Source organism: Cygnus atratus, chromosome 18, assembly GCF_013377495.2.
Source record: "Cygnus atratus isolate AKBS03 ecotype Queensland, Australia chromosome 18, CAtr_DNAZoo_HiC_assembly, whole genome shotgun sequence".
In the NCBI taxonomy this organism is placed as follows: domain Eukaryota; kingdom Metazoa; phylum Chordata; class Aves; order Anseriformes; family Anatidae; genus Cygnus; species Cygnus atratus.
The window spans coordinates 5,949,410-5,973,519 of record NC_066379.1 but is presented as its reverse complement, the minus strand read 5'-3'; the positions used below and the strand labels follow the sequence as shown (position 1 = coordinate 5,973,519).

The following is a 24,110-nucleotide window of genomic DNA, read 5'->3' as shown; positions in this document are numbered from 1 at the left end:
CGGCGTGGCTCTGACAGGCGGTGGGATGGGGCTGCGCAGAGCCCTTCAGCTCTCAACAGCGTCGAAAGCATCACCTGTGTCTCAGGGGGAAGGGACGGCTCTGCCTGCTTGTGATGACCGCCCAGGAACCAGCGAAGGAAGGGAAAACCAGACGGCTCCTGCTGCTCCGGGCAGGCCCTCCTTATCTTTCCCCTCCAGGCAGCAGGAGGGCCATGGTAGTCCTGTGAGGTCCAACCGCGCGTACCCGCCAGGAGGGAAGGAATGAAAAACTGCAGCCAGGCACGAGCATAACAAAGTATTTAATGTTCAGTCGTTCTAAAGGTAGCCACACACTTCGTGCACTTTGTGCTCGGGTGCTTTCAGACTACAGCAGCTGCGAAAGATCCACCCGGACAACACAGCAAAAGGCCGCAGAGAATGACAGTTCTGCACCACAATAAAAAACTGAAACCCGAATACAAACAGTCCATTCCAGAACCAACTGTAAAACATTCATTTCGTTTTAAAAATGATGCTACACAGCTCTGGATGAGCCTCCTGAGAACACGACTGTCCGAGGAACTCTAAGAGCCGGTCAGTGCTAGAGGAAGCAGTGCATTCATCGCGGAGTTTGTGCGTAAAGGTCCTGCCCGAGGCAGGCTAAGAGCTGTGGTGGATCCCACAACCACCGCGTGACTTGTGTGTAACGTTTACCTGCCAACGTGCTTTTGGACATTCTGATGAGAAAAGGCACTAGAAGAAAACAAATTGCTGAGCGGCTTAAGAGGGGAATTCCAGGCAACGCGCGTCCCCACTGACAGCATTGCCTCAGTGAACCCCAGCCAACCCAGCAGCCTCACGGCACGTCACCCGCTGTGTGGATTCGCTTCAAGTGGGCTGATCCAGTGTGTAGTTTCTAAGAAAAATTCTGTTCCAGCATATGGAAGAACGAGGGGACTACAGCTCTCTCCTGCTCCTCGAATTCTAGGGAACTTAGATTCAAGTGGTGTGAGCGGGTTTAGCTGGAGCAGCATCAGCAGTAAGACTCGTCCCCTAGTTCTTTGCACGAAACCAGTCTCACCCCTAAGAGAAAACAACGCTCCTGTCACAGTCCCTTCCCCAGCAGCGACTCCCCATCAGCCAAGTGCACGTCAGAGGGACAGATGCTGCTGACCAAAGGCGAGAGACAAAGTGACTGAGATGCAGCTTCTCATGTTCTACAGTTAGGGTCATCACCTCTTTCTCCTCCCCTCACTGAAAGAGCAGCTGCCTTTCCAGGCCTATACTTAGCAGCCCAAAGGGATTTATAAACCAGGCTGTGCACCAAAGTGCTCTGCCCACGGAGTGCTTCTTCTGGAGTCCACACCAGACTGGCACAGCAACTTAAACTTCGACTTTGCCATCTGTTGGAGGCAAGCGCATTTAATGCAGGGTGGAGAAAAAATTACCGCAGAGAGGAGCTGCTCTGCACTCCCCACTGCTGCCCCCTCTTTGGAGCAGTCAGGTTGCACGCACCCGAAAGCTCCTTGCCTGCATCACCTCGCAGCGCACTCCGGGGACATCACCCTACCAGCACAGTTTTGTGCTCTTTAGTCTTTGACCCCTGTGAAAAGCAAAGAAAATCATCCTCTGTTCCAGAGCTTCCATTTCCCACCGCTGAGTTCCTAACCAGCTTCCCTCTATTGTGTGCAGATGAACAGCAGCTCTTTCACATAAAATGGAAAACAAGAGTCTTGTAATGTTAAACAGGATGGATGGGTCCACATTTCCTACAGGGGTATGGAGGTCTAGGTCAGCATGGAAAAACTTCTGCTGTAGCCAGTCCTATCCCTGCTAACCATGACAGCATTCCTCTCTAGCAGTAGCCAAAAGGCAGTAACAATCCCAACCTGTTCGTGCCTGTTTTGAAACGAGATATTTCTCTGCCTGAGAAGGACATCAGAAGGCTAAGTTCTTCACTGGTTATGATGTATTCCAAGACATTACAGGCTACAGTGTCTTCCAAGAACAATGGATAAACAGTAAACATATGCAAAACATTTCTAGGAACGTTTTGGGGAGCTCTCAGAAGAACCTAGGTAACAGAAAAATGCCAATGGAATCGAGGCACTTTGACAAAACTTTGCTTAAAGGAGAAATGCAAGGAATATTGAGAAAAACCGCCCATTTTTTCAGTGCATGCATTTAACACTCTGAAAGGTTCATATATCAGCCTCCTACCTAACACTGCTCAGTCCATCTAATTTATAAAATAGTTCTCAAAGTCATCTGCAGTGAAACAGCCACTGTGCACTCACAGATCTCAAACCACAGCAGACACAAAGTTATTTTGCTTATTTGCCCTGGGCTTGCAAGGAATCTCGCTGGATATCTCACCCACAAGTGAAACAGCTGCTCTTTAAAAACAGCCTCTCACAATAGTTCAGGATAAGTGAGTAACACTGATACGCAATCCACATTGCCAGGAGAAGTTGCGTCAACAGAATGGAATTGGTCATGCTGGAATTTGGCCAGACCATTTGGGATTAACACCCTGAATATCGAAAGAAAGCCACAGAGAACTGCGTTACGAGAAGAACCATCAAACCATCCTCAAAATAATTGCAGTGCTCTGCCCTTTTTACCATTCACCAGATGACTAAATGCTTTTGTATCACACTGGCTCTTCCTTGGAGGCCTGCCTTCCATACACTGGTCCAGCTATGCCCTGCTCAGCTTGAAAAAAAAAACAGAATAAAAGAGGAGGAAGAAAGTCATTTTCCTCTCTTCCCTTTTACATAATTCAGAGTGTTTTTTTAAAACCATTTGTAAAATCTTTGAAACTCAAGAAAAACACTTCTCCAGCTATAATTCAATAGTCCTTTTCTCGTTAAACACCAGTTGAAAAACTCCAATTTGATGTTCAGTTCTGTCACTTCAGCTATTCCTGTCAAAACATTTTCATTTGCTAGCACCACTGTGGGACTGAGGTTCAGAAATGTTTTGAGACCAATACAGAGATACTGTCTAGAAACATTCAAAGGTGGTATTTTTTTAAAAAGACTTTAGTACTTTCCACAGGACTTTCCTTCAGTATTCCAATGTAGATTAAATATTTCTAAAACTCTACACAGCATTTGTTTACTCACTCAGCAGGGAAGCAAAGCACCCTGTAGTAAGAATTGGGCTTGTGCGTTGAAACCCCATAAAGCGGGGCTCTTCATCTCAGGGTCTACTTGGAAAAAGCGTGACCAAAACAATGCAAAGCCTTAAGAGATATATGGCAAGACACACAGGAAGAGAAATTGGCACTTACGATACAGTCAAGCTCACCAGAATGAGTTGAAGTCAGCATGATCCACTAAGATACTGTGTTTAAAGTGGCTGAGAACGCTCAGCCAGTGAGTGGCAATCAAGACAAAATTTGCAGCAAAGAAAAGGAAAATGAAGGATCTGTGCACGCTAAAGAGGTTTTAGTTGACTTCACAACAGCGGTGCAGAGCTACCTGTGCAACACAGAGAAAAGAATATGCTGCCAACAGCAGACCATAAGCAAGGAAAAAAAGCTGTGCAGATTTAGTGCTAAGAAGTGGCATCACGTCAGTTAAGCAGCAGCAGCTAGCCAGGATCCCTCTCTGTGATCAGAGATCCCTCCTGTGCAAGCACAGGAATTCACCCACTCTCCTGGGTGTCTTTGCAGAGCACAGGCTCTGCTAAGTAGTTGGATGCTTGGTTCCTCCCCTCACTAAATGTGCGCTGATATTAGAGGAGACAGAACAAATTAGTGCTCTGCTTAACAGCTTCCAGCAGAGCATTTCAGTGTCGTTAGCAGAACTGCAGTCACCTTCTCCTCCTGCTTGGTCCCAGGATGTCAGTTCCTCCAGGCTGGTGGAACTCTGGGAGCTCTGACATTTCCAACATGATAAAGACAGAGCAAAACCTTCAGTTTCCCTCCTCCAGGAGAACACCAGGTAGCCAAACACACGCCTCTTTCAGCTTTCCTTCCTCTCGGTGCTGTCAGTGTTCTTCAGGGCACACAACAGGCTGCAGAACAGCTCATAGGAAAAGAAGACGAGTCCCGTAGAGACAGCAGCCTTCAGCAAGCTGGGCGAAAGGCCCTTAAAAAATCCACCCAGGCCCTCCTCTCGCATGACCTGCCTTAGGCAGTCCAGCAGACCCCTATACATCCGCACCTGGGAAAGAATGGTGAAAAGGTTAAAGGAGAAGAAAAACCCAAGAGAGCCTACCTGGGAGAGAACAGAGAGCCCCAAGCTATACCACAGAAACATAATCTAGACATGCATCCCAGAAACGCTTTTCTGGCTATTGTTATAACTACCTGAAAGTTTCAGAGAGTCAGGTTGTTCGTGCTGCCAAAGAGAAAGTACGCATTTTGCATCAGCACTGGCTTGAGCAGATCATTCCAACAGAATGCCCATAAAATCTTTATGCCACAACAGCATGTATTATTTATGGTAGGAGTTTGTAAAGCAATTATTTCAGATCATGCTGCTATTGTTTGCCATCTTCTTCACTCTCTAAGGAGAGATAGCTTTTCAGTTTTCTGACATGAAGAAAACACAGCTACAGCACTTAGAAGTCTATAAATTAGCTGTCTGTATGTCATCACTTCAGGCCATGAAGGTTTAACAACGTGACACATCAGTGCTAAGAACAAATTCTGTACCTCACTGGAAGAAAAGAAGCATCCAATGCAATGGGTTAAGGTTTCAAATTCCTATCCCAAAGTTTCTTGAGGTGCAGACTGATTTACTTCTCAGATCCGCAGAATTTGAAAGAAAAATAAAAAGAAAATTTCTACTCTTCAGGGAAAAAAGAGATAGCTCCTTGAAAGATCTGTATATGCCCTAAAGTGTATTTCCAGGTGCTGCAGATGGTGCTTAAGAACACCAGAAGCATTTAATTTACTGTGAGTTTCAGGATGTTCTGGTACATAAGACGTATGCTGAACACTTGGTGCCCATTCTTTGCATCAAAACAATAATTGCAGAAAAGGATACTGGCAGGCGATCCCAGCATAAAGCCAGTGTAATCCCCTGCCAGTCATTCGCTCCTCAATCACAAATACCAGGCAGCAAGCAGAAGAATAAAGGAAACCAACCCCCATTTGTCTGACTAACTAATCCCCAGCTCCAAGACAGCCTGCCTGGCGAAGATGGAAGAGAAGGCAAGGCACAGGTATGCTGGACGATATCATAAAATATATCAATGTATTCACACAGCTATTCCCATTATTAAACAAGAACAATTAGCTCCCAGAAGTTTCCCAGAAGTTGCCAACCAGTATATGAACACAACAGGTACCACTGGTGAATCGCCACTGCATTCTAGTGATGACTGGCTTCTTGTCTTGATGTGAATCCACCCTCATGAAAACCAGGCAATTCAAACATTTCTCACCTGCCCAAAGGCTGCTCGGGCACGCTCAAAGCCACCCACTTGCAGTCGTTTTTTGATCAGGTCAAAAGGGTAAGTGAGGGTTTTGCTGATGACTCCAGCACAGCTGCCACAAACAAGGTTTTTAACATTGCCTGAGAAGCAGAAAGGGGAGATGATAGCAGAGGGAGAAAAGAGGATTAGCGGGAAGTTCGGATTAAAAAGTCATGAGAGGTAAATTAAAATAACCTTGCACAAGACGACCCTTTAAAATCACACCATCATTGCACTGAGTTATGATTTTTATCTACCAAGTGGCAATGCACAAAAGAAAGTGTCACCAGAGAACCTGTCACTACCGGATAGAAAAGTTTTCATGGCTCCCAGTAAAAGGAAGGTTTCCCACCGGAAACCTTGCGCTTCTGACTGCTCGCTCCCATCCACAGTAAGTCAATTTAAGTCACACGTTGACACTGCCTGATTTCACAAAGTCTTGTGAGAAATTAATTTTATGGTATTAGTCTTTTTCCTGACATACATGAGTTCACAGCACAAAACCACCATCAGTATCAGCCATTTAGAAGTAAATATGCAGACATGATATTGAAAAGTCTAGTTCCCCCATCTGAAGAAATTCTGTTGAGGAACCTAAACACATTTACGCAGCATCCACTCTCTCTCTGGGAGGCACTAGCCTCCAGAATTGTCAAGGCGACAGGTTGCACCAAGACAAGGCTCTTTTATAATGGAGCTCGAAATCAACACAGGAGTATCAAATCAAGTAGTTTGAAATTAGACTAAATGAATCCTCTGCTCTAACAGCTCTGCTGGAACCCGTAGACAGATTTACTGAGGAAATCTCAGAGTCCTGTTTGTACAGCGCTATTGAAATCGAGAGAAAGATTATGCCAGCACGGTCTTCCCATGGAACGAGTAACGTGACACAGCTCAAGAAAGAACACCCTCTGGCCTGTGACACTTCAGTTTCCCATCTAACCATGTTTCCATCATGGTCATTCCATAAAATGAGTTACTTGTAAACTTCACTCTACTTGTACAGTATACATGCAGGGGTAAGAATAAAAGATGGGAAATTGAGATGCTTTTCAGAGGTTGCATTGAAAAAGGACAGATAGGACAGAAAATTGAGCTTATGACAGTCTCCGAAACTAGTGTTCACCCTCTCTTTCTTTCCAGATCACAGACTTCACTGTCCCAAGTGCCTACCTCCTTCCTTTCCTTCAGCTGGAATCATCCATTCAGACAGTTGTTTCAGAGTGTTGTAGAAAGAGAACTGGAGACCAGCATATGGGAAGATGGCAATGATTGTGGGGGTCAAACCTCTATAGAACGTCCGAGGCCCTTCTGTTTGGTACATGGTCACCACCGCATGGCGAAGGTTGTGATAGATCTAGACAATAAAGAAGATGCTGACTTGCCAGTGAAACAGGCTTAAAAACATCAGCCCAAAAGGTCAGGATATTTCCTGGTAAAGAGGATAAGAATTTCCCGCTGCCCAAAATACAACTGACTTGTTTTCAGCACAGAGCAACGAACAAAGTGATTCTGCACGTCTTCACACAGCATTCTTAGCTGAGCCCTTGTGGCTCTTTTAATAAAGATGACAATTCCAACCTAAGTCTGAGCCACAAGAGACTAATTGAATGAATGGATCGTTAGCTCTGCACTGAAAGGCCTGGGCTGACGTCACATCCCACATCCAAGCTGTGCTTCTGAGGGCAAGAAACAAGGCACAGACCTAAGCTGTGAACTGAGACCACTTGCATCACTGCGATAATTACTTAATTCTCTTATTAACAGCTCTGCTTGGTCCTGCAACAGAATTAATACAATACATATTGTGATTCTACTGCAGGCTAAGACAGAAAACAGAAACGGTTGTGATACAAACTCACACGTGTCTTGTTACTACAGACCTAATTAGCATGGAGACCAGTTCTTGCATAAGAAAGGGTAAGAAACACAGGTGAAAGGTTTCAAGATTCACCCCTACCATGATCTAAACATGACTCTGTGTAAGTGGGAAGTCTGAAACACGCAACGTACAACTGGCTAGGGAGTGTATTCTGTAACTGGCCAACAGCCAAAACGAAAATCGAGTTATCCTGATAAGGACAGCTTCTCCTTTCTGGATCACCTGTCAGGAGTCAAACAAAAACAGACCCAGCAAAACATAATTAAAAAAGCTAATGTCAACAGCACAGAGGATATCTTGGCAACAACACAAACATTGCCCAACAACAGCACCTGCTCCTTTATGCTAACCCACAGACTTATGTACTTTTCAAACTTCCCGTATCCATACAAACGAAAAATTGCTACTGTGATAGATAATAATTCCAAACATTGAATTCTGAACCATACCTTTGGCTCACCCTGAGCAGCAAAGCGGGTGCGTAGTGTGTCAACGGGCTGAACTGCAACAGTGGCCGTGCAAGCAGCCAGTCCACCGCAGATGAAGTGCACAAAGGAATCGCGGGCATTGTATGAGGTGACATTGTGCACCAGTTTGGTCAAGCTTTCAAATGCCATGAACTTACAGAAACAAACAAACACAGGTCAAGGAGTCAGTTCTTATCACTGACACAGATTTCCTCCTCTTCTTTCATCTCACCAAGAGCTCCACCCACAGCTTGTAACCACCTCCTCTCTCTGTCCTTCAAAAGTCCTCCAATTTGCAAGCTGTTGGAGCATGTGCTCAAAGAATGCCTTGTGAAAATCACTGAGTGGCCTTAAGAATGCTTGTGGTATTCTGATCTCTGATACTTCCGGTGCATCTGGCATTCAGAGCTGTGAAAACTCATCTTCATGCTCTATATATCCCAAAAAGTATTTGCTATGTTACAGATATAGTACCCATTACTCTCTGAACCGCTGATCATAAAATATATTGCTAATACTTAAAAATAAAGCATAACACTGCTGTGCAAAATACTGTCAATTCAGCCTCATTGACTGTGTTGCCCTAACAGCTTGCTAAGAAAATGTGAACCAGAGCAAAAAAACTACACAGACTTAGAACATTAAGAGCTAAACCAAGTGTCAAGAGCAAACAGGCTTGTCTGTGACACCAGACAGAGAGCAAACTGAGTTTACTCTTGCTGTGCTCCAGGCTGGCCAAGCAGAATTAAGCTCTGTTCAGCAAGCTCGGGAAAATTAATTTAGGAATTAGACACCAACATTATACAACTATACATCTGTGACTAGAGCTGCCTTGAATCAGCCCAAGGTAAACCTAGACCTTTCTACCTTTCTGCATCTGCCCATGCAGCCAGTCTGAAGAGCAAAGCAGAGTCCTACAGAGGTATGCTGGGCCCGGCTGATGTCCGGTCACCTTACCTGAACAGCTCCGTAGCCCGCTGAAAGGAACTGGGCAGGAACGTGGCCCTTCCAGAAGGCTCCCAAGCCCTCCTCCTGGAAGATGCGCTGTACAGCTTGCAAGATGCCATGGTACTTAGCCCCCGGGGTTCTGGAGGAGATCTGCTCAATCTGAAGCTGGAAGAAAACAGAAAAAATATTTTCAATTCCACATCACATTTCAGTGATGCTGAAGTGTCCCATTCAGGAACTCACAACCCTAGGAGCCGACCAATGCTAAGCGAAGACATTCTGCCTCCCTCAGAATCACTTCTAGACCTGACTGGGACGCAATTTACGTAGGTCTCTAAACAGTAAAAGCATACAAACAACGCAAAGGCCATCAGCAGGGCTGACAGTGAAAATTAAACTAGACAACTGAGATCATTTAGAAAAAGAGAACAAAATAAGAGAACGCATGATCCCATTGAGACATACGAGTCACGTAAGTAACTGGAAGGTGCACGACAGCCCTGCCACCCTGCCTGACCTGCATCTGACAGAGGCGAAGGCCGATGCGCAGAATTAGCGCTGTGTGCAGGTGCGAGCCGTTCGCCCAGCACCACCCCAGCCCTGCTCCACGAGGGCTCCTTGCCCCCTGTCCCCGAGCCGAGTACCTGGAAGCGGATCTTGATGACATCCAAGGGACTGACCAGGACGCGGGTGACGAAGCCGGAGGCTGATCCCGCAGCGGCCGCTTCCACCGTGGAGACGCACTTGGCCTCGGGGTCGTAGCCCACCATGCCTGCCCGGGGAACCCCCTCAGCACCCTTCCCCAAGCCCTCACCCGCAGCCCCCCGCCCCAAAACCGCCCCTCACCCCACGGGCTCTGCAGCCGCCCCTCACCCCAACTCCCCCCCTCAGCCTCCCCTCGCCCCCCGGGCCCGCTCGGTGCCGGCCGGCTCCCGCCGCGGGCCCCACCCGCCGCCTCAGCCGCCTGCCGGGCGCCGCGCTGCGCCTGCGCGCCGCGGGGCACGCTGGGAGTTGTAGTCCCGCAGCCCCGCTCACCTCAGGGGGGACTGGGCCCTGCCGCCCCCTCCCGCTGTATTGGGGTCGTGAAATGAAGGCGGTGTGGGGCTGCTGAGGGTCGAGCAGCGCCCCTGGGGTGCTGGGGAGAAGGGGTGAGGTAGGGGGAACAGCAGGTCTGCGCAGAGCCCCTAAGTGGAAAGCAGCTGTTCCTTAACCGTAACCTACCATCACAGCAACAGGCACGTTGCTTTTCATAGAAGCACAAAGTTTTGCTAAACTTTTCAAGGTAGGAATTAACATGCTCCTGAGCATGGCCTGCTATAGTATTGTAAAAAAGTGCCCAAAACTTCAAGCCATACTGTGAATAATTTCTATACTGACTTCACTGGCGCAAATGAAAACTTAATAACGGGAATATACTAGCATTTCTGATTCACTCCTTGACTACTATCTGTATTTGATCTAACTAAGAGTAACCACTAAAAGCCTGTTATGTCAGTGGGCCTCTTCCTATTGTACGTTAAAACCCACTACAAAAGGCGGAGGCATTACCTGCCTGTAAGAGGAGGCTGGCGAGAAGTGGCAGAACCAACAGAGCAGCAGCTTCTGAAAAGCGACCTGCAGAGCTGCCCACACCCCTCATTAGCACAACCGATCCCTTCCATTTCTTTAGGCAACAAGAGAAAATTGAAAACGATCTGTAAGGCACTGACCACGCAGAGCCAAAGCTTCTGTGACAGTCTGAACTGGAGCTGCTGTTGTTACACAAGCCAGATGCTCATCTTTCTCTCTGTCCTTTAGCAAGACCCTCCAGAAATAACCAGCGTATCGCTTTCCGTTACTGGCTCCTTACTGCATTAGAGTCAGCACCACAGGGCCGCTCGAGTGGTTACGAAAAGAGCTGAGAAAAAAAGCAGATGAAGAAAACCTCAAGTGCCACCCTCCCACTCCACTACTAGATACTGTTTGCCCTTCTGACAGCGACCTGATTGTTCCTCTCCCCCCTTCGCTATTCGCACCAGCACATGTGGTTAAGTGACACGGTTCTCGGTTGACAGATTGAAAGAGCAACATGAATTTGGCTAAGCACACTGAGATCTAACCACGATGCTACAGAGGCTGAGCGCTTATAAATTAGCTTGATCAGCTATATTTTGGTCAGCTGAAATAACAGACAGATGCTCAAGTGAAGAATTCAATGTATATTTATTATTCACAGTTAATTACTATCTACCAAATGCTGCTGCAGAGTTAAAGGATTAAGTACATAGGCCTTTTTTATTTAAACACTGATTTTTTTTTAATATATATACACACACAAGACATATGTCTGCAAGGCTGCATGATATACACCAATTCCAAAATAAGGAAACAATCAAATGGTCCAGGTGTAGAGAATGCCATAGATTCCTTTTCCAATCACTTTACAAAGAAGGAAGAAAGTGAGTGACAGCTAGCAAGGAGAGGGGGAGAAAGTAATACTCTACAGGATAGCTCTCTCTTTCATCTGCTGGAAAATCAAAGTGTAAGGCAGAGTCCATCTCAGGAATAAAACCTGTAACATTTAGTACAAAAAAAGGCACCCTCCAACAAAAGATTGCCCGTGCTTATGCAGGACAAGAGGAGATCTCTACCGCAGTTTTTGGATTCGTTGGTGGGGTGAAGGGATACAGCCAAGCGGCCACCAAAAGGAAAAATAACACAACTGAAGATTGGCACAGAGAGCAATGTGGTTTGATAGCTTTTCTTCCCATCCAATTTAACGTCACACTGCTCTGGTGGAAGAGCAAATGGCCACAGTAAATGCCATTATGGTAAGGGGTGGGGATTACAGTCATCACACAGCCTGCTGTGAATGGGGAGCGAGGTGGAGGGAAATCTACTTTAACAGTAACACTGACCTGAGGAGGGAGGAGAAACTGGAGAACAGTGATGCCAACCCCACTTTTCATGAGCAACACGACTGCAAATACTCCCTATCCAGGCAAAAGAGACAGGCTGATTACATGCATCACGTAGAAACATTCACTAATAGCATAAAATGGTTTCAAGCACTATTTCTTGAGGTTTTTCTGCATTATAAAGTTTTCCATCAAAGGAACGTACATTTTATAGGACATCTCAGGACTACTCTTTCTCAAATTCCCCCCCCTTAACCCTCCCTCCCCAAAATATTCTTCCTCATTTTCCCTGGACATACCTTCCCGGTTTCTCTTATATCTTTTGAGGCTCCTGGTTGCAGCTCCCCACCACTGAGCAGCCTAAGCTGTCACTGAATGCCTTGATTTTTCCCCCCCTTGGAATAAGGAAAGTCAAACAGTAAGACAAATCTTAAGATTAAAGCTCCATCTCTGGTTGTAGATTTTTCTCAAATGTCCGTTGATAAAGCCACCCTCCTCTACACCCCTCGCCCCGAAGTATTTATTTACACATAGGCAGAAAAAAACCCTCTGAAAAGCTCTGGACTGTCCTTTTAACTTAAAAAATAATAAAAAAGAAAATAAGGGAAAGGCACTATGGAAAAAATTACAGAATGTGCTCAACCGTACACCTTTAAGAAAAAACAAAAAAGCTGTCAGCACAGCATTAATAGACTTCAGTTGTAGGTTGGAGTTTCTGAAAGCAGCTCTGTGACTCAAAAGAAAAAACAAAACAAAAAGCCACATAACTCTTCTCCCTTCCCCTGCTTGGAAGCTGCTGAGCTTCAGAAGAAAGTGCCAAAGGAGAAGAGACAAAAATTAGAGTAACACCTCATCTTTCCCAGGCAAGAAGAGCTGAATGTTGAAGGCAAAAGCAGACTGATGATTTTTGTTTTTTTTAAAGGCAGGACTGTGGATTTGGTTCTTCTCTCATGTCCCTTCATGTCAAATGAAGACCGTTTGCAGAGAGAGAAAATACCAGCAGAGTTTCTCCCTTTTCCTTTAACTGCATGGCTAGGACTTTATATGGCATTAAAACTTCATGCACTGATGGACAGAGGAGGAGGGGGAAACAAGAAGAGTGAATGAAAGGGGGTAACCCAGGAGCAGCTGAGGAAATTTGTTATTTTCTTTTTTTCTCTTTTTTTTTTCTAAGATAAGTTTTGGTGTGTAAGTTGAACTCTTCCCCCCCCACCCCACCCCTGAAGTTCCGTACTGTGAAGGAGGATCACCTCACGGTGAAAGGTGACTCAGGTTTTATCGCCGTGTGATTTTAGGTCACTGGCTGCAGTTAGGCTCTGTATGTGTATTTACTGTTTCTCTCGTTTCTTTAAATAATCTCTAATATTTATCTCTAGATGTTCCGATTCACTGGGGTCACATAGTTGCGTGGAAACATGCCCGTCTGTCCGTGGCAGGCTCCCTTCCACCAGTTGGGGTCAGAATTGTCAAGGACTTGGATAAAGTCTCCGCGGCGGAAACCCAGCTCTCCTTCCTCTTGGGGATCAAAATCAAACAGGGCCTGAACGTACGTTGGTTGCTGAAAGGGGAAAGAAAAAGATACGCAAAATGAGAATCATCTCTACAGCACTCGAGACACCTGGTCCCTCAGGCAGGATTTTAACTTGCACCAGAGTTTAACAGTAAACACTTGGGCTGTTTCATTTTCCCGAAAGCCAGCCTCCATCATCTGTAACATGATGAAAAAGGAAAGCATGGTCTATAGAAGACCTTAGAAAAAAGTCAAATTTCTGTGAAAACCCTGAAATAAAGACAGCAGATGTCTCAGACGTTCTAGTATTTATTTTCCAGTGTTCACTACTTACCATAAATCTGTACTGTACTACAATGGCCTTTTTACTTATTTGTCCTGTTTACAGCGACCAGCAACATGAATATTAATAACCTACCTAACCAGTGAAATACAGTTTCCCCTCAAAGCTGGACATTGGCATTTTACACATTTTCCTTAAACCTCTCCACTATCAGCAAGTTTTGCCACAAAGCATTGCGTTTGGTCAGCAAATGTCTCCATTGTTATGGAAAAGCTAGAGGTTAAGTTAAAAATGCATTTGCATTCTTAAAACTGGGAGTCTAACAAGGTATCTTCATGCTTGTCATTCTCAGCCAGCTCTTTTCTCATCCTCTGTTCATCACTGACCCAACTGTGCAGAGCTGTACGTTAATTCAGATGAACTCTGGCAAAGGCTGCCCAGAGCACCAAGAAGTGTGAGGTTCCGGCCCCTTCAAGCTAGATCTAGAATGCTGCAGTTAGAGGCAAATGGATTTATCCGGAACTGACAAAAGATCCAGTTATATCCAACATAACATTTGGACTGCCCTGGGAAATGGAACAAAAAGAGTTACATACACACAAGCTGCTCTACTGACACGTAGCAGGAGGTTTTGGTTCCTCTTTACGCTGGATAGATTCAAAACAGCAGGCTACAGATGTTCCATATGCCACCACCTGTAGCCACCTCTTCAAGAAAGTACCAAAACTTCACTGCTACCAGCGGGTAGTTCTGGCTATGAACCAGTACAAATAGAACTGTCCTTTCTTACCATGTCCTAAAACAGTAGTAAACCCCTTCTTAATTCACAGGAATCAGATGACCTTACTTCAACAGTAACCATAAACATTAACACAAGCTGAGTGTCCAAGCAGCAACAACAACATTTTGCCGGGACTGAAGGGGAGACTAGGAGTTAGCAGGTAGGCTTTGCACAAACATCCAGCTGATTTTCCAGTATAATTCTGTCAACAAGATCCAAAAATACACTTCAACAGAAAAAAAAAAAAGAAGTCAGCTTTTCTCCATCCCTATTCATTTCCTTTGAGATGTAATCCCACTCCAGACTATGGTTGCAATAGCCTAAAAAATATGCTCTATGAGGACACTTGTCTTACCTGTGGCACCTGTTCAATGTCCCGTAGAAATATTTGCTGGTTCCTGGAGACAGATGTGGATCTGTGATAATCTACCAGCTCGTTCAAAGAATTGAACTTCACCACCCAGAGGAAATACTTGCCAGCCCCATCTCTAAGCACCTTGAAGTGCTGCACATCGTTTCCAAACCTGGGAAGGAGTGAAGAACACAGAAAAGCACATTATTAGTCACTGAGCATTCTTCTGGGATCATAAGCATGAAGAGTTGGGTACAAAAAGGTTGTTTGGGGCACAGTAAAAGCTGTTGGTGACACTGATAATACAAATACCAATTCATTGTTGTAAAGATGTTTGAAAACCATTTGTCAGTTGCATCTTACAGGAATCAGTGATCACAGAAAGAATTCAAATACTGAAATTATTTTTAAAAAAATCCTGCAAGCTTCAGATGCACTCTTCTTATAGTAGGTCTTCAGTTTAAAACCACCTGTTCCAACCACTCTGAAGTTGCAGACGTTTGAGGCCTTCTGGTGTCACAACACTCCTTCTCCAATAGCACGTGCAGTTATTTCAGCTTTTTTACACTGCATTACCACATAGCTGCCATCCAGCACACGTACTTTTTGATGCTTGCATGCAGTCGCCTGAGCTGCTGAAGACAGTGCACGGGATACCTAGGACACGTGCCACGGACTTTGAGGTACAAGCACAAGGTCACATTAAAGAAGCTGCACCACAGCACCTTCCAAATCTTGTATTTGGAAATGTGGAGTGGAAGTTGAACATGTGCTTCAGTTTAGTTCTTCAGACACAGCAATTTCACAATTGACTCAAAGCCATTTCAAGCTCGTGCTACTCTTGCTAAGGTCCTGCACTTCTCACAGTCTCAGCCCATCCCTCCCTCACACAGTACCACTATGCCTGTGTGATAATGCAGTACACAAGCACCAGTCCCATCAAAGGTAAGTTGCTGGGAAAAGAACTGCCATAGGGAGGGTAGGATCATCTCTTTTGGCAGCTAGTCTGGACTTATGCAAAAGGACATCTTGCAAAACAGATTTCTCCACTCTTTCAAAAAAAAAAAAGCAGCACAAAAAACCCTTACAAGGTGATGTTCACAAGTAGTGGAGCAACTTCAGTTCTACTTTAACAACTTTTTTTGACAAATGTTGACATCCAGTTGAAGCTACGTTTCCAACAATTTTATTCTAAATAAAGAGTATCTCCACAGAGGGTCCATCAGGATTTTCCAGATGAACAGCACGCCAGTATTTTTTCTTTAGTCTAAAACACTGAAAACAGGAGGCAAGAACTCCCCACTTGGCATAAAGAGCTTCTATACCATGGCTGAAAGCATAGATACTGTCTTGGTGACACAGCTAACACAAAACAATTCATGGGTACACTGCCTCTGCTCCCCTTCCTCAACCTGAGAGCTTCTCACTACTTCAAATGCTGCAGATCACTGTTCAGGGAAGGGGAAAAAAAAAGCTTTTCCAAATTAAACAGAAAAAAGCAACTGAGATATTACCACCAGGTGGCAACACTAAACAGGCAGGCAGAGCTATGCTGTTACAACCTCAGGTTTCATAAAGGAATGCAATGTCTGGAATGAAGCTTCCATTCATATCTAGTATTCCAGCTCAGATTATTGTATCCAACAAATATAAACAACTCTAAAATCAGTTGCTTAATTCAGTTTGTTGGCATGACTCGGTGCTGCTGTACAGGATGATGAAAATTTGGTTACAGACCAAAGACGACCAGAAAAAAATAATCTGCTAAGACAGACCACTGATAGGCACAGAAAATACAGCAAACTAGGAATCTTGCATGAATGATCTAAATCTATCGTTAAGACAGATTGAAAATCTTGTTAATTTCTGGTACACGAGGGGGAAAAAAATAAAGAAAAAGGGAAAATCAGCTGCTGAGGACAGAATTCCCCTCTCCTTATGTTCAATTACATCCCATATCCTTTCAAGTTTCTAATACCTCTATTTTATAGAGACTTCAAAAGGTGAGAAATACTTAGACATGGCCCACGTTATACTGTGCTACCTATCAGGAACTCCTGCTGGTTAAGAGCCAGTACTTATAGAAAGGTTGCTCAAGTACATGAACTGTTCCTCCTTAATGTTCCTCTTTTTTTTTTTTTTTTGTTACTAGAGAGATTCTCTATGAAGGTGTAATGCACTGTTGAGCGATGGAAGAGGCCTCTCCTTTCATAGCACCACGTCCCAGTGCTAGACAACACAAATATCCCCAAAGTATGAGCCAAGCAGCCACAAAAAACATTTGGAAGTGTACTGCACAAAGGCAGAAGATAGAGTAAGAAAATTCATAACACTGGAAGAACAGGCATGCTATAAGGCATCTGGAAAAATATTCCTGCTCATCAGCGCTAGCAATCATCCGTCCTTTATCCATGAGTGAAAATGGGCATTAGGTGTCACGATTACCACACAAGCGCTTCTGGGCATTACTTACTTGACTGAGAGAGAGAAGTCCCCAGGAGCGCTCTCACTCTCCCTGATGAGGAAGGCACCATCATGTCTCTGTTTGCCTAACATCTCTTCAGCCTTTGCTCGGGGAATCTTTCCAAAAAACCACCTGTGGAGTGAGGAAAAGAAAACAGAGAAAGTTAAGAACTCAAAACGTTTCATGCGAGAGCCTGACACAGACATTCACACCGAGGTGAAATGATTCCTTATAGAATTACCTAAAGTGCACCTACCTCATTGCCACCCTACTACAGGCTACTGAACCATTTTCAGAATGTTTCATCCTGGCAACAAAGCTACCACGATACGCTCGCAATCACCCTATTTCACTCAATTTAGCAAAGCAGAGATGTGGTAAGCATGAAACCCTCAAGTTACAGGATTTATTTTCAGAAGGGTGAAATAACCCAACTGCTCAAAATTTCATGTGTTATTCACAGTTTTGCACCCTACTCTACCCTTCAGACGTTTATGATGTTTAGCATACATATAACCGCAAGAACCTAATGTACGCAGCTGCTTCACAAAGTCCTACTTGGTGAGACTAAAAAGACTGCCATGGGAACTAGCTACAACCTGGGACAAAGTTAAAATGTCTGTTATGGTCTGCATTGGTATCTTAGCAATCAGGCTCTGTAACCTAAGGACAAACAGATGCCTAGCTCGAGCAAGAAGCTCAACTCCTAACTCTTCCTCTGTCGCTAAGGGATAAACTCTCATGTCTCCATACAAACATGCAAGCTTTTAATTGCCCAAACTGTATGATACCATCAGTTCAGGGATTACAAAGGAGCCCATGCACTGGTGGCTAGTCAGCACTGAACTTCTCTATGACATCGCAGAATTTATTTCGCTATTACTACCCGAAGATAATCACTGAGTAGTTACACACACCTTTATTACTTACGCCCCCCAAGGAGAAGCCACCCCTGCCCTAGTCACAATTTACCAAGCAGACAATACAGAACATGTAAGGAGTAAGCACAGAAACATCGCTGCTTTAGGAGGTAGGAACCTTAAAATATATCTATGTAATATTTGCAAAACGCAAGGGAAACACTGGGAGTTCACTCACAGGTTTCTTCAGAAACATCACAGCTGTAGAAACAAGATCCTGTCTATGGATTGACCCATCCTGCACAAATGGAAAGTGCATTTTATATCAAAAACAATTTCTAGCCTCTTTTAGATCTGGTGGCAAGACATGATTACTTGACAGAGAGAACGAGTAGCTTCATTCAGCAGCCGGTTATTCCCGCAGCGCAGAGTCCAACCTTTCTGACCCTAGCGATCAGCATACCAGAGCACTGTCAAAGACAGATTCTGTATGGCAAAGCTCAAGCAGGTGCCAGGAGTGGAGTTACATGCAGACAAAGTGAGGAAAGTTCCCTCAAGTTCCCTCTGCTTCTTTGTGGATCACCAGTGAGCTGGGCATGCAAATCGGTTCTAGGAAAGGTAGGAAAGGTGCTGACAACGCTTGTTTCAGCCGCCTATTTTCTTGCTTTCTCCTGCAGTCAGGACAACCTAGCAGCTTTCACATAAGCAGCTCCATGAAAATAGCTGCATGTGAAAGCCACATCTCAGCTTCTTGACAGCTGCGAAGAAGTCAAAGGCACAGGTTGCCCACCTCTGTGGCACTAAGACTGAACCTACATCAGGCAACTATATCGCAGAACCGACCAACAGCCCCTGGTCACAGGATGCTTACCTACATCCACATTTGCACTTCCAGACTAATCCAAGACTAAAGGCAAACAAGGGCTGAGCAGTAGGTCATGCAGTGTGGGAAGAGCAGAGCTGTCTGCACAACCAAAGAGCACAGCTGGCAATTCCGAGTAACAGATCACACGAGATAGAAGCTCTTACCACAGCCTTTAACCACACAGAAGACTGACCATGGAGAGGAGCGTTTAAGAACAAAAGCTCCACTCAGAAGGTTTACTTTCCACAATGAAGGTTTCGGTACAACAAATAGAAGTTGCAAAACCCTCCCTGAAATAGAGCCTTTCCTGAGAGAGGTTGAAGCTTTCACGAGACCACAAAGTCCCCCTCTCTAAGCAGCAGCAATCCCTAGAGGTGAAGAAGGACCTGATTACCTGATTACCAGCCTCTCAGCTACTGGCAGCCCTAGCTCCTCTCACTAGCTGTCTTCAGCATCTGCTCCCCACAGGAGGCTACACAAAACCATGCCCCATATTATATCGAACACAATGAAACCACAAAGGGACTTTTACTACGTGCAACATTAGATCAAACCACCCCAGGACATCTCCCTTGTAAGGGGACTATACACACCGCTTAACTATGCAGCTCCATTAAGTAAAGCTATGTTGGCACTGGAAACGATGCACCCTGTTTACAAACTTACTGGCAGGTCTTATTTTGCACTTTTTACTCCCCCTACCCCCTGGAATGGAAATGAAAAGCTTTCTCCTACAACCAGCCTACTTCTAGTGACAAAGCAGTCAAGCATTTAGTACGTTCTCCGTGGGTTAGCACCTGTGCTCTTCTCAGTACCTGAGGTGCTGGCAGAGCCAGAAGAAGGAACACCTACCTGTCTCACGCTGTACTGCGCTGCCTCCAAAATCAACCGAGAGAAACCATTACATGAAACTCCTTCAGAATTCAAAGGTAGTATTTTGTTTTCTGGGCTGTTGGCACAGTTGTCAGAGATAAGAAAGCCCTTAATTCCACCTCTGCCAAGTGTTACATAAAGCAAACGTTCTATTACAACTTGAGATATCCTGACAGTTCTTGTTTACAACGTGTTTTAATTTTGTTTGGTTCTCAAATAATTCTCAATTACACGTGACTTGCAAATGAAAGCCTGAGCTTTAAAAAATGAAATAAAAAATTCACTCATCTCTGGAAGACAGAAAGAAACCTGGAAAAGCTCAAAAGAACCGTCATCCTTCTTGAAGCCTCACAAATTTATCCTTGTTTTCCCCTCAATTTTACTGACTTGTTAGAAAGTTGAAGTGTACAAGTTGATTAATGAAAATAACACTTCCAAAACAACAATATCAAATTCTTAAAGTTTTCTGCCAGCTGTTTCCAAGGCATTTTAATTTAAATAGGAAGATTTTTAGTCAAAGCAGCTTGATCATTTCATTGCAACTTCAGCCATTCACAGAGTAACAGGAGCTTGACTTTAAATATAAAAAAAGATGAAGAGAAAGAAAACCCCATAGATCAAAGTTATGTTGAGGAACTACTGTCCATTTAAGAACATACTCGTAAAGCATCAGAAATATTCTGCACGTGTGAATCTTTCCTAAGGAATGACTGAAAAAAATAATAAAAACCACAGCGTGCCCTAGAGAATTAGGCCAAAGAAACTGACATTCCCATAGCTTCCCTAGTGAATGGCTAAGCTTGATAACACACCGCAACACTCCTCTCCAGCTAGCTCTGTAATATAGAAACTCATCCAGTCAGCACTACAAAACCAAACGCAGACGTTACTGCTGATGCTGCACAGAGGGCGATGCACCAGTTGGTACAACGCAAAGCTCACGCTGCGTTCAGACTCCTTTCGATCAGCAGCTTGACAATTCTTTTGGCTTCACTGAGTGCAACCATTCAGTTTGGATCATTTCTTCCACATAAATTGCAAAGTAAGACTTCAGCAATACCTTAAAGAACAGCTGATTATGAATACACACACTTGGACACACATAACACAAGTCTGACCCAGACCATTTCATAGATGGCGAATTCTTTCCCTGCCCCCTTAAAACCAGTAAGGTAGCCCTACCACTGAACTGCACAGCTGTGCCTTCACAGGAAGCCTCCCTGCCCAGAGTTTCCTGCTGCTCTTCTGAGTATCATGCTGATGTCTACTTCTTTGCTTTGTGAATTGACATGCCATTTAGATTAACCCTTCAGAACCCAGGTGACTCAGCTGGTGACCGAGACATGCCACATTTCCCTTTCAGCTTTGTCTGCTCGTAGTTACAAAGCAAACGGGAAGATTTGCAAAATATAAGCAAGATAGAACACTGTTTAAAAGAAACTATGAGGCTGGAAGATTTAAGTCTCAGATCCTCTGACAGAATTAACATTTAAAGGCTTTTTCAGATGCTTTCTTTCCAAATCCTCTTGAGAAGCTCTCATGGTACCTTCCTGCAACACTGATACCAGCCTGAGAAAAGAAACGTTCTTGTTCTCACACCTGGTCAGCTGCCTGATGTTTGCTTTTTGTAGGACCTGCTAGACTACTCAGAGCTCTGCATTACCGCTAAGCAAACACTGTGCTACGTGAACTTTTGTGTCATTTCCCAGGGTTGTTAATACACTCCCCAGCATTGCTGACACACGGAGCTAACGCCATCCAGTTGCCATCAGCAGTTTAAACATCTTCAAAAAAGGTCAAACTAACTATGCTTTAAAACCAAACTCACTCACTCGTAGGCTTGGATATTGTTCATTCCCCTTTGTTATCAGTAAGAGAAAAACTGACAGCTCTATCCCACTCAAACAAAAACACATGGATGATTACAGAACAAACTGAATGTCAACATAAGACCACAGTATAACTCAAGTGCTTCCAAAATTGTTATTAGAAGATGCACGATGACTCAAATCAATGAAGGAGAAATCACAATATTCATTTATGATCCCCACTGGACTAGCAGATCAAGATAAACTAGACAAGGCTTTAAACAATTTCAGAATTTTCTTGTACATCCTTGCTTCACTTCCCACTTGGCTGCACTAAAGCAGCCTCCTCTCTTTTTTTGGGGTACAGTCCTTCAGAAGCTTCTGTCCAACCTAAGTTATCCTTTGATTCAGTACCTAGAATACAACAAACATACCAAAAATTTAACTCCAAATGTCCTTAAACATTTTTTCTGGTAAGCTGCAAATGCTTCAATTTTTACTTTTATCTGCGATACTAAGTAAAATAAAGAATTCATCACAAGAATACAGTCACACTTTTTCCTGGGACACTGGGTAACAAGTTTCTACTGAACAGTTTTCTGCTGGTTTAAGCCTGCAACCCCCAAGGTCAGTCAGTCTGACCCTACAGCAAAATACCAGAGAATAAACTAGAAAAGCTTCCAAATATCCTGCTACATAGCTAGCTGTGAGATAAATTACTGTGAACATTGTAGGCTACAGCCAGAGATACAACTCAATGGCCATCTTTTATCTAGACATACAGTTTGGTAGATCTGGTAAGGAACAATCCGCAAAGCGCTCAGCAGCAAACCACCTTGTTTGAAGGGAAGCACGTGGAAAGGTCAAGAGATCCTATCAAAGCTCTACTTACGGATGTGGTTTCATTTCTATGTAGTTCTTGGGAATGAAGCCGTCTTTTCCATTGAGTTCTGCCTTGTACCAATTCTGATCGCATTCTTCATTCAAAACCTGAAGTAAGGAAACAAATAATAAGCTTACCACATTTCAAGTTACAGCAAAATGGGTGAAGATATTACCCTATTCTTTCAGTTCTTATTGCCAAGACTGCTCTTGCAAGGCAAACCCATAAAAAATAAGCTGCCAGCCATCCTGCTCCACTGCATCTCATGAGCTTTTCAGAACAAGAAGCTGGACCAATAACTGAAAATAGCCAAAGAACAGCCAGAACACCATGCTTTTTCACATGAATCAATACTTCAAAACTTACTTACTCTAAAAAATTTGTTTTATTTTTCATTGAATCCCTGATAAGTGGTACAGTGCGATTAACAAGCCAGGTACACCAACTGAAAATAGCCTCTGGAACAAAGTAGTATGAGGTTCCACAAAGAAAACCACGCTACAGTTTGAAACTACCCCTCTCCAAAAGGATTTATTTGGGTTTGGAAGTAACCATCACACAGGTCCTGCTCACCCCCCTTTCAAAATTAAGCACCACAACAATACTTTTTTTCCAGCACTTTCATTCCTGCTCAGCTTTCTGTTTTTTTTTTTTCTTTTTTTTTTTCTTTGCAACAGTGGCCAACAAAAAGCTAGATGTGAGTTTAAAAAAAAACAACTTATAGCCTCAAGTCACAGAAGTGTCACATGATTAAGGTTGCCAGAATGTGGGACAATGAGGAAATGTAAAGAGAAAGTCAACACAAACGCAGCCGCAGAGATCACAGACTATATACAAACAAAAGTGAAGATATCCATCAAAAAAATCCTCATAAGCAATTATTTCCATTTTTGTTGCCCTTCCAAAAAAGGAGGATAGTGAGATAACAAGAATAAATTACAAAGGAAAAGCAGACAAATTTGCAAGTGCAGGCCTTAAAATGCTTAGAGCTGATAAAAGTGCTTCAGAAAATTAAACTCTGAAGATCAATTTTTGCTGCCTTTCAAAAATGTGTGACATTAACGCCCTAATCTGCCCCACTGCTGACTGCGAGATCTAAAAGAGAAAAACCTAATCACCTACTGAAATGGAATCTGTTAAAGCAAAAAGAGAACAGAATTCAAAATGCCACTGTGAATTACTGTGGGTAACAGTTACCTGCCTGTTCCTTAACTCCCGACTGAACGGGCTGATGGTCCCAGGGAGGTCCCTCGGGGGCTAGCGCTTCCGCGAGGCACCGAGCACAGCAGCAGTGCCACATCCTCTGACCTTTAGGTCAAAGGTACTCACTTTTATGACCCAGTTCAGGATACTTTCAGTTGAAGAAGGGACTTTACTACCTAAAGCATCTTAAACCTTTTTATATGGATAAAGACATTCAAACTAGCTTTTATGCAGTTACTACTTTGGGTTTCCCTTTATTTACAAGCATTATAGCCATTTAGCAAGGATAATCTGGCCACAGGTCACAAGCAGTTCAAGGGTGGCTCTGTTACAGGCTCTGAGGTGAAAGCTTGCACAGGAAGAATTGACACAGACCAGCTGATGTCTGTTAACTCGCCTTTAAGCGAGAAAACTGCACATCTCAGCTGCTGCACTGACTGCAAGACAGCATTTTGCGCAGACACCGATGCAGCTCCAGGATCTGAAGTACAGCTAGATGACGCCGGCAGGCAGCTCTGCTATACTACACAGGGAACACGGAGGTTAAGAACAGCTATGTAAAAAAAAGTGAATTGTGTAGAGACTAGGGAGGTGGAGGACAAAGGTTGGAACCCTGATCGACAGC

At 44.1% G+C, this 24,110-nt stretch overlaps 2 protein-coding genes across 4 annotated transcripts in view; both read right to left on the bottom strand.

Moving 5' to 3' along the window:
- Positions 1-282: 282 nt before the first annotated feature.
- SLC25A19 (solute carrier family 25 member 19) lies at positions 283-9,629 on the bottom strand. Its single transcript, XM_035558629.2, has 6 exons — positions 9,351-9,629; positions 8,716-8,871; positions 7,741-7,911; positions 6,583-6,766; positions 5,380-5,510; positions 283-4,151 (listed from the first exon to the last, which is right to left on the bottom strand). The coding sequence occupies exons 1-6, from the start codon at positions 9,474-9,476 to the stop codon at positions 3,951-3,953; spliced, it is 969 nt and encodes a 322-aa protein (XP_035414522.1). The 5' UTR covers positions 9,477-9,629; the 3' UTR covers positions 283-3,950.
- Positions 9,630-10,889: 1,260 nt separating this feature from the next.
- The window catches only part of GRB2 (growth factor receptor bound protein 2), a 54,864-nt gene continuing 41,643 nt past the window's right edge, over positions 10,890-24,110 (bottom strand). For all 3 annotated transcript variants that reach the window (XM_035558869.2, XM_035558868.2, XM_050714393.1), the window contains 4 exons: positions 22,292-22,389; positions 17,003-17,125; positions 14,533-14,701; positions 10,890-13,161 (listed from right to left, as the gene is read on the bottom strand). In XM_035558869.2, coding sequence (XP_035414762.1) covers positions 12,976-13,161; positions 14,533-14,701; positions 17,003-17,125; positions 22,292-22,389 — 576 coding nt within the window. In that variant the 3' untranslated portion in view covers positions 10,890-12,975. The remainder of the gene's footprint in view (positions 13,162-14,532; positions 14,702-17,002; positions 17,126-22,291; positions 22,390-24,110) is intronic.

Excerpts from the sequence above, each read along its gene's own strand:
- SLC25A19 (XM_035558629.2), bottom strand. The coding sequence starts at position 9,476 with ATGGTGGGCTACGACCCCGAGGCCAAGTGCGTCTCCACGGTGGAAGCG. Across the intron at positions 5,511-6,582 it reads AGCTGAAGGAAAGGAAGGAG|GCAATGTTAAAAACCTTGTT; the intron begins GTAGGCACTTGG and ends TCTGCTTCTCAG. Across the intron at positions 4,152-5,379 it reads CCCGAGCAGCCTTTGGGCAG|GTGCGGATGTATAGGGGTCT; the intron begins GTGAGAAATGTT and ends ATTCTTTCCCAG.